The sequence below is a fragment of the Podarcis erhardii genome (genome assembly GCF_964252035.2).
Source record: "Podarcis erhardii genome assembly, chromosome: 5".
Lineage (NCBI taxonomy): Eukaryota > Metazoa > Chordata > Lepidosauria > Squamata > Lacertidae > Podarcis > Podarcis erhardii.
This window is the reverse complement of record NC_138509.1, coordinates 100,266,257-100,281,628: the sequence shown is the minus strand read 5'-3', so window position 1 is coordinate 100,281,628 and position 15,372 is coordinate 100,266,257. Positions and strand designations below refer to the sequence as shown.

The window sequence follows — 15,372 nt, the reverse complement described above, 5'->3', positions numbered from 1 at the left end:
AGAATCTCAGTTCTTGTAACTTTAATTCCTTGGTTCAGGACCTGCTCTCCAGAGGAGGAGAAAGAAAGCTAGATGCATCTTCTATGTGATGACCTTTCAAATATTTGAAGATGGCTCTCATACGGAAGATTCTGTCTCTGGCCACCCTAACCTGACAGGTCAATTTCTCGGCCAGAACAACGGACCACATCTGAGCATCCCTTGAGTCTATGGACAGGGCTGTTGTCCAGATTTAGTGATTTCAAAATGAGCCTCTGCCAGCAAAAATGTCAGTATATCCTGGTGAGATAAACACTGATTTGATTAATCTATTATTCCTAGCAAGGCTAACAAAGGAATTGGGCTTATAATTTGTATTACGAATTAATCCCATCTTTGAGATGCTGAGAGCCAATGGCGGGTCCTTGAAGTCCCCTCTCTCTCCCTCTTCTCAGTGGCATAGCAAGGTCAGCTGGTACCCGGCGCAGAAAATTTTCCGTCACCCTGCCACACACATTGAAATTATTAAAAGAGGGAAAAATAAGAGACTGTAGCGGGATGTAATGGTTGCTGATCATATGTGCCAGCCCTGCGTTTAGCCTGAGCTTGGCATTTCATGGTGCCAGCTGGGTTATCTTGGGAAGGGAGGCTCCGAAAGAATGGGCACTGATTTATACCTTCATTGTCTATGCTGGGCACAATTTTGGAACGAGAACCTTGCAAGAAGAGGAGTTTGAATCAGATATGTAGTGAGGAATGTTAAAGTAATTGACCCAACGACCCTTCCATCTATATCTGACATGCTTTTAAAAGCGCATTGTTTTACGCTCACATACAGATGAGGAAAAAACTGAGGTTTGCATTCAGAAAGTCCTGAATTCAGTCTCTGGCTTCTCTGAGTAGGGCTGCGAGACACTCCCTGCCTGAAACCCTGGGGATTTGCTGCCGTATTGAGCTAGGTGACCTTTGTATAGAGCAGATGAGCCTGACTTGGTCCAGAGCAGGTTCCTATGCTCAGCTTCCTTTGAACCAAGAGTGGCGCATGCCTTGGTAGCTCAATTGGTAGAGCACGAGACTCTTAGCCTTGGGGTTGTGGGTTCTGGTCCCACGTTGGGCAAAAGTTGCCCTAGAGGACTTTTGTGCTCCCTTCCAACTCTATGATTCTATTATGTTGTAATTTCTGGACTCCAGCAAAATTTTACCAGAAGGAAATAACAAATGCAGACAACTGCTGGAGATGTGGGAGTAAAAATGCAAACTTAGTACGTATGATGATTAACTGCCCGATGATAAGATCATTTTGGTGAGAGGGGAGGATATATATAGCAAGAGAAATAAAAAAATATTGTTATTTGGGGGAATTGAATTTAATTCTAAATTATATACCAGAAACATGGGAGATTACAAGGGGTCAAAAAAAAATATGGATGTACCGTGTCATAACCCCCCCCCCCTTATTTTGATGAACTGGAAGAGCCGCAAAGATTCCATTGAGCACATGGATTGACAATATGGACAGACTAGCTGCATTTGAACGGATTGCATGTCGACACAAATTAAGAATGGATAAATATGAAGAAATCTGGAAGGAATGTTTAAGCGATAAGGCGGACAGTGGTAGGAAGTAGTGGGGAAATATTTTTTAAAAGGTGTAGTTATAGGTACATCAGTACTCAAATCTGAATTGTTAAATTGTGTTATTAGTGTTATTGTGATTTTTGTTGTATGTGTTTTTTTGTGGTTGTTGTTTGTATTGAAAAAATGATTAATTTTTTTTGAAAAAAAATCTGGGTTTTTTTTATACTCTGCCCCCCCACTCAATCTGCTCGCCACCCCCCCCAACTTCTCCAAATCAACCCCCTAAAATTTCCCCTTTGAATCCCATGAAACGGCCAAGCCTTCTTTCCCCCTTCCTAACCCTGTTTCTGAAGCCGCTTCTCTTTTCTATGTTCAAATATATAAAAGGATGTCACATAGAGGAGGGAGAAAGGTTGTTTTCTGCTGCTCCAGAGAAGCGGACACGGAGCAATGGATCCAAACTACAAGAAAGAAGATTCCACCTAAACATTAGGAAGAACTTCCTGACAGTAAGAGCTGTTTGACAGTGGAATTTGCTGCCAAGGAGTGTGGTGGAGTCTCCTTCTTTGGAGGTCTTTAAGCAGAGGCTTGACAACCATATGTCAGGAGTGCTCTGATGGTGTTTCCTGCTTGGCAGGGGGTTGGACTCGATGGCCCTTGTGGTCTCTTCCAACTCTATGATTCAGTGATTCTATGATTCTATGATTCTGTTCTTCAGCCGCACTTTGCACCCCTTTGGGTTCCCTTCCAACTGTACAGTTCTATGATTCCGTGGCCTCAGATGGGGCCCTGAAGATCTTTAGACAGAAGGTTGGCTGACCATCCCATCAAGGGTGCTTTAGCTGTTATGCCTGCCTTGCAAGGGGTTGGACTAGATGACTCTCGGAGTTCCTATGGTTTTATGATATTTTAGTAGCTTTTGCCTGTTGTCTTTGTCCATGGAGTTTTCTTGGCAGGGATACTGGAGCGGCTGGTTCCAGCTCCAGGTGGATCACGTTTGGTCAAAACTCTCCACTATGACATGTCCATCTTGGGTGGCCCTGCACAGCATAGCTCATAGCTTCTCTGAGATATTCAAGCCCCTTTGCCACGGCAAGGCAGTGATCCATGAAGGGGCACTGATGTATGGAAGTGAGAGCTGGACCATAAAGAAGGCTGATTGCCGAAGAATTGATACTTTTGAATTATGGTGCTGGAGGAGACTCTTGAGAGTCCCAGGGACTGGAAGAAGATCCAACCTCTCCATTCTGAAGGAAATCAACCCTGAGTGCTCACTGGAAGGACAGATCCTGAAGCTGAGGCTCCAAGACCTTGGCCATCTCATGAGAAGAGAATCATAGAATCATAGAATCATAGAACTGTAGAGTTGGAAGGGACCCCGAGGATCATCTAGTCCAACCCCCTGCAATTCAGGAATATGCAGCTGGTTCATACAGGGATCGAACCTGCAACCTTGAGTGTTATCAGCACCACGGTCTAACCAACTGAGCTATCCAGGCTCAGAAGACTCCCTGGAAAAGACCCTGATGCTGGGAAAGATGGAGGGCACAAGGTGAAGGGGACGACAGAGGACGAGATGGTTGGACAGTGTTCTCGAAGCTACCAGCATGAGTTTGACCAAACTGCGGGAGGCAGTGGAAGACAGGAGTGCCTGGCATGCTCTGGTCCAGGGGGTCACAAAGAGGCAGACACGACTAAACAACTAAACAACAACAGTAGCTGTTGCCATGTTTTTGTCAACTAGTGAGGCACTCTTGCACTACAATGGAACAAAAAAGAGAGATGTCATGGATGTCGTGGGGTAAACCCAAAAGATTTCTGGTGTGAAAATTTAGTAGATTTCACTAGGAAGATGGTGTGTGTGTGTATGGTGCATTCTGGGCACAAAGGAAGCTATACAGTGGTACCTCAGGTTACAGACTCTTCAGGTTACAGATGCTTTAGGTTACAGACTCCACTAACCCAGAAATATTACATCGGGTTAAGAACTTTGCTTCAGGATGAGAACAGAAATCTTGCTCCGGTGGTGCGGTGGCAGAGGGAGGCCCCATTAGCTAAAGTGGTACCTCCGGTTAAGAACATTTTCAGGTTAAGAACGGACCTCCAGAATGAATTAAGTTCTTAACCTGAGGTACCACTGTATATCCAGTCCACCCTGAAACTTTTGCAGGTGTAGAATATTGCAAGAAGGATTGGTTAGGACCAGCCTGATACCCCCAGACCACAAATTGCCATGTGCAGTATCAAACATTTTCATCACACTCGAGTTCATAGTGTAATATGATTCCCTCTCATATTCAAAAACTGATGTCCTGTGAACTGAAAGAGAGAACAAGACATCTACGGTATATGGTGCTATTTGAAGAAAAAGCTAACTATTATGCATTTTGGTGGGTATTTTAATGATTGAGCATGAAATAACCATGCAAGATGCCAGTAGAAAGTCGAGCAAACTGACTATTCTGCAAAGGTTTGAAGAAGGGAGATGCACTTAATTCGGTTGCTGAATCTGTATTGGAGTGCAGAGGGGTCGTGAAGTCCTTTCCTTTTAAACGAGAGTTATCCTCGAATCTCTGAAGGGCCGCTACATGGAAGAAGGAGCAAACTTGCTTTCTGTTGCTTCAGAGGGGAGGCCCCGAGTCAATGGATTCAAATGGCAAGAACGGAGATTCTGACTAAACCTTAGAAGAAACTTCATGATGGTTAAGAGCTGTGGAGCGGACTCACTCAGAAGGTGGTGGGCTCTTGTCCTTCCTCGGAAGTCTTTAAACAGAGCTTGGGTGGCCAGTGATTCTTTAGCTGTGATTCTCGCCTTGTGGGATGCTGGACTTGATGACCTTTGGGGTTCCCTCCCAACACTACGATTCTGATTCTATGAAACGCAAGGGCTCTTCTTGCATTCCTGAGCACCAGATGGGTGAAAAAAGGAGACCCACGTTTTGTGAGCGAATAAAGAAATCTTACGTTGCTTCTCAAGTTCGCCAGTATCTGTGGTTTGCTTACAAAAATCTGAGCTGTACATTCAGTTTAGAAATTCACCCCCCCCTTTTTTACCCTCCATTCAAACCTAGATGCCGCCTTGCAAGGACAGCATCACCCAGAACCAAGCCATGGACTTAGGAAAAGGGGAACCTGACAGAACAGCCGCACACCTTGATATCGTTCACCTTCAGGTGCCTGTTCAACCTTGCATTGAAACCCTTCAGGGTGAAAAAGGTGCCCCCCTCACCGGAAAAGAAGCTGCTGACTTCTTGCTGGCCCAGTGGAGAAAAAGAAATGGTTGGATTTGACATCCTTTGGTTCCAACAAGGGACCGCAGCTTCTTAGCCTTCCCCATCTCTCGCTTGGAGTTCCTTCTATCGGAATCTAGCCCAGGAAATTTAGGATCAAAGATGCTCCGTTGCCTCCGTGGTTTGCCTAAAGTTAATCGCCAGGTAGCCCAGCGCTGCTTCCCAACAAACTGGCCCCAGCGCTCCCGACTCTTCTCTGGCAGGAGCGAAGCTTTTGCAGATTGCAAGGCGCAACTCTGCCCCCTCCCTCTCTCCTCCCTCCCTCTCTCCCTCCTTCTCTCTTTCTCCTTCCATTCCCCCCTTCCTTGTGAGGAGGACCTGGGCCAGGGCTCCCTCTCGCTCGCGCTCTCTCGTCACCACTTTGACAGCTTCGCACCAAATCGGACGGCAGGGCGCAGGAGGCGTCGCGCGGGGCCCACTCTCCGCTGGATTAGAACTCGCCTCCTGCTCCTCGCCCGTCCCGTCCCGTCGAGGGTTGCCGGCTGGAGAAGGCTCCCCGGAGTTGGAAGGGGAGGGCGGGGGGACGGCCGGATCCCGACCCCAACCTTCCAGATGGTAAGCCGGGAAGGGGTCCTTTTGGGCAGGGTCTCTATCTTGGTGTGGGTGGGTGTTCTCTGCGTGCCAACTCCAGGGATGTGCTGGCTGGCGTGTGTGTCACTGTCCGGGGAGTTTGGACGGGCTCGGATTCCAGAAACCCAAGGGAGAAGCAACTCGGCAGCTCCCCCCGCCCCGCGCCACTCGACGTGGGCGCCTTCGGCAGGACGCCCGGTGAGAGAGGCGCTAGTAAGGGACCGAGGGGGTCATTCGCGGGGGCGCTTCCTGCGGGTGGTGGTGGGGAATGCTTTGGCAGAGTCCGCCCCGTGTAAGCCCGCCCGCTGCCCGCCCATCACCTCTAGGTAGGCGCGGTACAGGGCACTTTTTTGGGTAGGGGGCTGTGTGTGTTACTTGCAGTTGCAAAGAGGGCCCGTAGGGGAGGCAAGGGGTGCCCCCCCAATTTCCCAGTCCAAGGGCACCGCTTGCCTACCATCGTGAGAGGCACCAGGTGGAAGACGTGTTGTTTGGAGGGGTGAAGCTGGAGGGTGTGTGTGTGTGTGTGCCTGAGGGTTTCAGACCCTCGTTCCGGATCCCGTCGAAGGGTCCTGGGCGCGCAGTCCGACAGAGGAGCCCCCGCCCCGCCGTCGAGGGGGGTTTCTCCGCTCCTCCCTCTCACCCCACCCCTCTTCCTCCCTCCCGGCAGAGCAGCGCCGCGCCCTGCCCAGAGCTGCCGCCGGCCTTCGCGGGGGGCCCCGTCTGCGCCCGCCCCTGGGCCCACTCGACGTCAGCGGCGGCAAAGGTTGCCCCGGAGACGTGGCTCGACGCCGTCTGGACCGCCGCGGGACTCCTGGACGACGACGAGGCACCGGGCGGCAGCAGCAGCAGCACCGCCGCCGGTAAGGAAGAGCCGTCCGACGGCCGGACAGGCGCGGCGCGGGCGCGCAGGCGAGAGGAGGCGGAGGAGCGCTTGGTCCGCCTCGGCGCGCCTCGGCCCGCCCCCTCCAGCCTCCTCCTCCTCCTCCGGCCGCTGCGCTCGCAGTTTCGCACTCTCCGTCGGGGAGCGCGGCAGGTAGGAAGGCGCTAGGGCTTCCCTGGCTCCCTGCGGCGGCGCTTGCATGCAGCGGGGACCTGTCTGCGGTTCCCAAATCAGTTAGTTAGAAGGGACCCACTTGGGCGTGGAGAAAGTGGAGGAGTAAAGCATGTCTCCCTCTCGTGTAAAACAAAAACCCATGAAGCGGAGCTTGGGAAAAGTCAGGGCAGATGAAAGAAAGTCCTTCCTCTTGCAGTGCATAGATAACCTGTGGAACTCCTTGCCACAGGAGGCAGGGATGGCCACCCGCTTTGATGGCTTTAAAAGATGATTAGGCAAATTCATAGAGGAGGAGGAGGAGAGGGTTATAGATGGCAACTAGCCAAAATGGAGGGACGCGTGGTGCTGTGGGTTAAACCACAGAGCCTAGGACTTGCCGATCAGAAGGTCGGCGGTTTGAATCCCCACGACGGGGTGAGCTCCCGTTGCTCGGTCCCTGCTCCTGCCAACCTAGCAGTTCGAAAGCACCTCAAAGTGCAAGTAGATAAATAGGTACCGCTCCAGTGGGAAGGTAAACGGTGTTTCCGTGCGCTGTTCTGGTTCGCCAGAAGCGGCTTAGTCATGCTGGCCACATGACCCGGAAGCTGTACGCCGGCTCCCTCGGCCAATATAGTGAGATGAGCGCCGCAACCCCAGAGTCATCCGCAACTGGACCTAATGGTCAGGGGTCCCTTTACCTTTACCTCTAGCCAGCCAAACTGGCTATGCTCCACCTTCACATCTTTCCAGAAACGTCCCCTGATCTGGTACCAGCTAGAATCTTCTTTCTTGGTCTCCTCTCCCCTTTAGAAAACCCACATGGGATTTCACTTCCAGCATCAAAAAACTAGCGATTCCTTCACAGCATCAGTGTTGTGTGTCTTCAATCTGATAGAAGAACATAAGAAGAGACTGCTGGACCAGCCCAAAGGCCCATCTAGTCCTGCGTCCTGTACTCACTGCTTCCTGTGGCAGTGGCAGGGCATAATTAACTCCATAAGTTAATTATGCATTTTTAAACATTTATTTTGTTTTATTCTAGTAAATGATTACACACACACACAAAAGCAAAACCTCAAAGCAGTGCCAGAACTATTCACTGCCTGGAAGTCCAAAGCCTTTTTGACACAGCTGCTCAAGGGAATCACTTCTGCGATGCAGAGGCTCCAGAGTTCTGGCTTAACTAGAATCAGAGGGCGCTTGCCTTCCTTTCACCCACTGCCAGCAAAGTTAGGTCAAGGACTGCAAAAATTGTGGTCTCTGTGCCAAGCCGAGCAGAGGCTGATCCATCAGGTCAGATGGGGTGTTGCCCCACCAGCCCCAGATGGTCCCCACATCCTTGCTTCCATTCTTACAACCAGAGGATGGCTCTGGCGCCACCTACTGCTGGCCTCCGTGTCTTCTGACCTATCTGTCTCTATCTCTCCCTTCTGGAGCTGCCTGTCTGGGGATCCTCAGGTCTGGACCGTTTTCACACACGAATACCCCATCCTGTAGAATTTCATCCGTTATATTTTATCTGCACGATCAGAACAAATTTCAGGAACCGAAACGTTGCATTGAAAAATGTGATTCTCAAGCTGCCTGGCCCCAAAATGGCAACCAGGCATTCTGTTTTGATGACTGTAACCCAGGTTTAAGGAGCCATTTGGTGCCTAGCTAACATATCTGAGTTTCTGAATTCCTGACCTAGCAGGAATTATTTAGCTGTGATTCCTGCATTGCCCAGGGTTGGACTAGATGACCCCTGGTGTCCCTTCCAGCTGTACAATTCTACAATGGTTCTTCTTATGTTCTTTGATCTCCCTCCTCAGCCTTTTCTCTCTACACTGATTTCCTCCCTGGTATGTCTGGTCGCTCCCGAATAAGTCTGAGGCTGGCAAGACTATCATGTCCCTTATTTTATTTTATTTTATTTTATTTTATTTTATTTTATTTCATTTTATTTTATTTTATTTTATTTTATTTTATTTTATTTTATTTTATTTTATTTTATTTTATTTTATTTTTTATACTATACTATACTATACTATACTATACTATACTATACTATACTATACTATACTATACTGTGACTACTTCCTGTCGGCAAAGCATCACCAGTGATGACTTCGCACACCTGATTCTCGTGCACAGACCAGTTTCCTCGCACGAGAGCACCATCTCCAAGTCCCTCTTTCATCCTGGGCCCCTCTCCTTTTGCAAATCAAGCCCTGGAGAAGACTCCTTGGACTCTAAACACTCCACAAGATCCACTTGCAGTCTCTCCCCACACACTTGCCTCCCAGGCCAATTAACCCTTCTGCTCCTGGGAACAAATGTCATGGCGGCAGGAGTCCCGAGGTTTCTGAGCGGGGGCGAAGGGCTTGTGGGAACCAGCCCCTCAAGGGGCGCAAGAGAGGGGCTGTGTTGCCTTTGTGGTCTGAGTGGGCCTTGAAAGGTACTCCAGACCTCTCCAGCTCCTCTTGGTCCTGGGATGCCAAGAACAGCTCAGAATGGGGATGTTTGGCAAACTGCAGCAGAGAGCTTGGTGATCAAGTATTATTTAGGGGACAGAATTCATTTTTAATGGGGGAAGAGGGAGGGGCGGCCTTTCTCTTGGGATGGTCTGTGCCGCCGCCACACCGGACTGTAGCTCAGAAGATGCCGTTGACACATGCGGCACCCCCGTTAAACCATCTTCGCTGGTTGCCCACTTACAGTCCAGCCAGAATCAAGGTTCTTCTATTAATTGACAAAGCCCTGAGCAACTTTGGCCCAGGGTGCCTGAACCCTGATCTCCCAGCTCCATCACTGAGATCAGCTGGAGGAGCATCACTGGAGGCAGCGATGCTTCTGAGTGCCAGCTTCTGGAAAGCACAGGACGGGAGAGTTGTTCTTGCGCTCGAATCCTGCTTGCTGGTTTTCCACAGTCACCTGGTCAGCCACTGTGAGAACACGATGCTGGACTAAATGGGATCCATTGGCCTCACCCAGGAGGCTCTTCTCAGGTTCTTAGGAGTGCCATTGGTCATTCCGCAAGTTGGCGAGACTCATTTGACAACAGCGAGAAACCAAGCGTCTAGTGCAGTGATGGCCAAATTTGGCCCTCCAGCTGTTTTGGGACTACAACTCCCATCATACCTAGCTAACAAGACTAGTGGTCAGGGGATGATGGGAATTGTAGTCCCAAAACAGCTGGAGGGCCAAGTTTGGCCGCCACTGGTCTAGTGTCATCGCCCCAGCCCTGTGGAACTCCCTGCCACTGGAAATTCAGCAGGCACCTTGTGTGCCAACTTTTAAATGCCTACTAAAAACTTTTCTGTTCCACCAGGCCTGTGCAGGAGTATGCCCTTCCACAATGGTAAATTGATGTCTTTTTTAAAAAATTGAGACTTTTGTCTTGATCCATTAAGATCCAGTCAAGCATCTGCAGATATAGAATAATAGAATTGGAAGGCACCCCAGGGGTCATCTAGTCCAACCCCCTGCAAGGCAGGAATCTCAGCTAAAGCACCCACTTCTTCAGATGATACAGAGGAAAAATAAGTGAATGGGTGTGTGGGTTCCCTGCCCCCCTTTGAGGGGAACCCAACATGCATGAAGGTTTCATTCATCCTCACATTCTTGTAACCCTCAATTCCAGCTCTCTGATTTCTTTGATCTCTCTCTGTTGCTGCAGATCATTCCTGCAATTTGGGCATCTCCCTCCAAGACGATGCAGGGTCTGGAGACCAGCTCTCCATGCAGCTCTACAGGAACAAACAGGTAACAATTGTGAATCTACGCCAGTCTGAAATTAGGCTGGGATTTTGATGCCGAAAACCGGGGTTTATTTATTGCAGCTGAATTCGGAGGATGCGTGAGAATACCAGTGTTACGGTGCAGATCTTACATGCTCACCTGCCCCAAGGTATAAAATGCAGCTGGGATGACTTTTGAAGGGGACCCTTTTATTTCTCTTGCCTTGTTGAAATCCCCTCTGAAAATGGAGAAGGAGATGAACTGGTAACCCCGCATTGTGATGGAGCTAATCCTGTGTGTTTAATCCCCGCGCATTGTTTGCTGTTGACTTTCCCCTCCCTCCTGCACACATTTTTGTGCCTTTGTGGTTACGTTTTTCAAAGGAATCTCCTCAAATACACGGCGAGAGAATAGAAAAAGTCAGAAGTGAGTCTGGGACAGTCGTACTCCTGATCTCCTTGGCTCCCTCGGGTTCCCTGCTGGGTGTCGGGTTCCAAAGGCACCCATGCAAAGTTAGCAGTTTGGGTTACAGGGCCGTGGAGCTTTCCGTCCTCACCCTTCTCTGTGTTTTGCAGCTTCAAGACACCCTCTTGCAGAAGGAGGAAGAGCTGGCCAGGCTTCAGGAGGAGAACAACCACCTCAGGCAGTTCCTGAACTCCGCTCTGGTCAAGCAGTTAGAGGAGAAAACCAAGGTAACCAGGGCAGGGAGAAACAGAGAGAGAGGGGGAGAGAGAGATCACGGCCTGTGAGACATAGCCACGTGACCCATTCAGAACATAAGAACATGCTTTGCTCTACGGTGGTATCTTGCTACTCGAATGGCTTGGCTCCTGAACAAATTGGCTCCCGAATGCTGCAAGTGTGGTGTAGTGGTTAAGAGCGGTAGTCTTATAATCTGGGGAACCGGGTTCGCTTCCCCACTCCTCCACATGCAGCTGCTGGGTGACCTTGGGCCAGTCACACTTCTCTGAAGTCTCTCAGCCCCACTCACCTCACAGAGTGTTTGTTGTGGGGGAGGAAGGGAAAGGAGAATGTGAGCCACTTTGAGACTCCTGAAGGGGAGTGAAAGGCGGGATATCAAATCCAAACTCTTCTTCTTCTTCTTCAAACCGGGAAGTGAGTGTTCCGGTTTGCAAATGTTTTTCGGAAGCTGAACGTCCGACATGCAGCTTCCACAGCTTCCAATTACGTGCAGGAAACTCCTGCAGCAAATCGGAATCAGCGCCTTGGTTTTCGAACCCTTTTGGGAGTCGAATGGACTCCCGGAACGGATTGAATTCGAGAACCAAGGTACCACTGTATTTCTGTACTCCAGGCATAATTTTATAAACTTCTGTCCTAGTTACAGATAGGTAGCCGTGTTGGTCTGCCATAGTCAAAACAAAATGAAAAATTCCTTCCAGTAGCACCTTAAAGACCAACTAAGTCAGTTCTTGGTATGAGCTTTCGTGTGCATGCACACTTCTTCAGATCAGAACTAACTTACTTGGTCTTTAAGGTGCTACTGGAAGGAATTTTTTATTTTGTTTAAACTTCTGTCCTGTCCCTCTTAGTTGCCTTGTCTCTAAACTAAAAAGTCTCAAATGCTGATCATTCCTCACTTTGTTCCCTTGATCATTTTGGAGGTGAGGGGAGCAGAAATGGGGTCGCACCATAGATTTGCATAATGGCATGATGATATCGGCAGTTTTATTTCCAGTTCCTTTTCAAATTCACCTGGAGACCCTCCAGGCTTCGTTTTCATTGCACATCCATGATGATTTGTGCTCAATGTGCTTTTGGGGCGGTTATACACAATCCCACTTTCAGAACTGTTTGCACCTGCAAAAGTTCTGGGGTGTCCATACTACTTCATTTCCAGTCGATGGTTGCCCTGTAATGCCCTGCTGAAATCCTGTAAATGTTGCTGTTGGGATCTGTCTGTCTTTGCTGTGCTATAGCGCTTCCAGACAGCAGGAATCTCGTAGCATTGGAGTAGCATCACAGAACACTCAGTAAAGCAGGATAAATTCACCCCAATTTCCTGCATCAAGAACATGTTGCAGAAGACATGCACCAGGAAACACCAGGCCCTTAAAATTTGATGAATCCTGTGCATCTTCTACTCTCCAGCTAGTGTTGTGATTCGTCCCACCCCTGTGACAACTTCTCATAGCTAACAGGGGCAGGAGTGGAGTCACAGGGCTTAGGTAAATCTGCTGTATTTGAAACAATAAAAAATAAAATAAAAATTCCTTCCAGTAGCACCCTAGAGGCCAACTACGTTTGTTATTGGTATGAGCTTTCGTGTGCATGCACACTTCTTCAGGATACATGAACACGAAAGCTCATACCAATAACAAACTTAGTTGGTCTCCAAGGTGCTACTGGTGACGCGGGTGGCGCTGTGGGTTAAACCACAGAGCCTAGGGCTTGACGATCAGAAGGTTGTGGTTCGAATCCCTGCGACGGGGTGAGCTCCCGTTGCTCGGTCCCTGCTCCTGCCAACCTAGCAGTTCAAAAGCACATCAAAGTGCAAGTAGATAAATAGGCACCGCTTCGGCAGGAAGGTAAACGGCATTTCCGTGCACTGCTCTGGTTTGCCAGAAGCAGCTTTGTCATGCTGGCCACATGATCCGGAAGCTGTACGCCGGCTCCCTCGGCCAATAAAGCGAGATGAGCACCACAACCCCAGAGTCAGTCACGACTGGGCCTAATGGTCAGGGGTCCCTTTACCTTTATGGTGCTACTGGAAGGAATTTTATTTTTATTTTATTTTTTGTTTTGACTACGGCAGACCAACACGACTACCTACCTGTATCTGGTGTATCTGGTTAGGCAGACTCCCCCTTCCAGCCTCTTACGCTTATAAACTGCACAATATTCTCAGACTTGCTCATCAGATGTTCTCTGCCCCCCTCTCTCTGCTGCCCTCTCAAACAGGAGCTGCTGCGGCAGAGCGGCCAGAAATCTCACAGCCCACTCCAGAGTGGCAAGCGGAGGCTGAGAGCAGAAGGCCTTCCCCTTCCTCGCGAGGCGTCCCACCCGCAGAAGGCCAGGCGGAACCTGCTGGGCTCTTTCTCAGCCTGCGAAGAGCCACGCGACCCCCACGTGGACACCTGGGTCCTCCGGACGCTGGGCCTCAAAGACCTAGACACGATTGATGAGTCGCCTGCTTCAGCTAACTACAGTGCCTTGACCCCGGAGCTTCCTCTGGGCTCTTTCACTGGGGACCCACCTGAGGCAACGAACTTTGGGTGCAATGACAGCCAGCCAGCTGTTTACAGGTGTGCCGCTTTGCTGTCCGCGGACAGGACGAGCGGCATGAGAGAAGAGCCTTTGCGTCACGCACCCGACCCACCTTGCCATTTCTTACTGCCTGAGAACAACTACCCTCCGCTGCCTTTTGGGCTGCCCTGCTGCTCGGACGCCTCTCCCACCCCGACGGAGGTGGCTTTCACCACCTCCTTGAGCCCCCACTGCAACGTCAAAACGCACACCTTCCGCCAGGGACAGGCTTTTGTGCGCCGGGATGAAGATGGAGGGTGGAAGCTGACTTGGGTACCCAAGCAGCCTGAGTGAAGGAGCTTTCCTCTGTCCACCCCCCCAAACCCCAAACCCACCTCAGCACTGCCAGGAAAACAATGTGTTTACAGATTAAGAGTGATAAAAAACATTAAAGGCCCTATTGCATTTCTGTTGAGAATGGGAGGGCCTGGGATTATCATTGCTACTGCTAGTCTGATACGCAGCTATGGAAGTCTAGCTCACTGTCTAGAAGCAAATTGCAGCCACCCATCTATGGATCAAAGCTGATCGATGCGGACAGTCAAACCACGAGCAGTGAGCAGGTGGACGGCAGAGAGGTGATGCTCTGTGCAAGTTTGCAAAGCTACATGGCTCCTGCCGGAAAACTTTTCATCTTCCCTCCAACTCCCTCCCATGTGCCCACCAAGGAGTTTGAGAGCTCCATTTGCTCTGGGGGGGGGGGTTGCAACTTTGTGATTTCTATCCAAGGAGGAGGCCTCCTCTTCAGACCCAGAAACCTTGCCATGTTCTATAGCTTGCCTGGCGAGTAACAATGGCAATCCATTTTGCACATGCTCAGAGGTGCTCTGTACCTGCTGCTGGGCCCTAGGCTCAGCCCTGGAGATCTTTTTTTTTTTTTTTTTTTTTTTTAAATAATTTTTATTGGGTTTTTACATTTTATAACAACAGACACACACACAAAGACAAAGACAAACAAACACACAAACAATTACATACCCTAAGTTTCTTTACCCACTTTCATTGACTTCCCCCCACCCCCTCCTCTTACATCCCAATTCCAGAATTAATTCAGCAAGTTCTTAACTAACCTCTTAAAGATATTCACATTACTTTTAAAAATTAAAATCTTTTGTTTATCTGTATTCAACTATCCAATTCTCTTATAATCATTAATTTCTTTTTTTTTTTTTTTAAGGTCGATCTAACTTCCCCTTCACAAATTTTCCCTTTATTATATTAATTATAGGTCACATTGACCAAGTAAAACAAAACATAACATTTTATAATTCTATTCTCTCCCCCCCCTGCCCCGGTTTCTGTCCCTTCCTAGACAAATGTCCAGAAAACAAACAAAAAATATTTCTAGCCCGGATTCCTCACGTCCGAGGCGTCTGATTCTCTGTCAGTCCCTCTCTGCCAGCTATATTGGTAGTCCTCTTTGATGGTCCTAAGACCCCGAAGGAGTTCAGTCAGAGTCAGATCATATTTTCTTTCATTCAGAATGTTGAAGAGTGTTTGCTGCGAAAGACCATCTAGTTTTCCATACTCAAGAGAAAAGTCCCAATCATATTGCTTTGTTCTTTCTAGTTTTAATATTCCAAGTACTCCAGGGGCTTCTCTCTTCTTCTTTCTCATCTTTCGTAGGTCTGTAATCCAGAGGTCTTCTTGCTCATACTCTAACGCTGCAGATTTCTGGTTGATATTTTCCACTTGTAGTGTCTGAACTCCTTCTTTTTTCTCTGTCAATTCCAAAGGCATCTCTTCCTGCTCAGCTGCAGAATTTTTATCGTACATCTCCTTTGTGCATTCAGCAGAGTTGTTTGTTTCAGGATTCAAGGTCATAAAAACTTTACTCAGAGCCATACTCTGCTCCTGCAGGATTCCCACGAGAAAAAACATTTTTTCTATCTCCGCCAGTAATTTTCCCTCTGCAGCCATTGTAATGTCACT

At 49.0% G+C, this 15,372-nt stretch overlaps 1 protein-coding gene and 1 long non-coding RNA gene across 2 annotated transcripts in view; one reads left to right on the top strand and one right to left on the bottom strand.

The window, feature by feature from the left end:
• Positions 1-15,372, bottom strand: part of LOC309342411 — a 223,794-nt gene that overhangs the window by 167,991 nt on the left and 40,431 nt on the right. The window lies entirely within an intron of this gene.
• GMNC (geminin coiled-coil domain containing) lies at positions 10,111-14,059 on the top strand. Its single transcript, XM_081862841.1, has 3 exons — positions 10,111-10,197; positions 10,749-10,865; positions 13,096-14,059. The coding sequence occupies exons 1-3, from the start codon at positions 10,174-10,176 to the stop codon at positions 13,732-13,734; spliced, it is 780 nt and encodes a 259-aa protein (XP_081718967.1). The 5' UTR covers positions 10,111-10,173; the 3' UTR covers positions 13,735-14,059.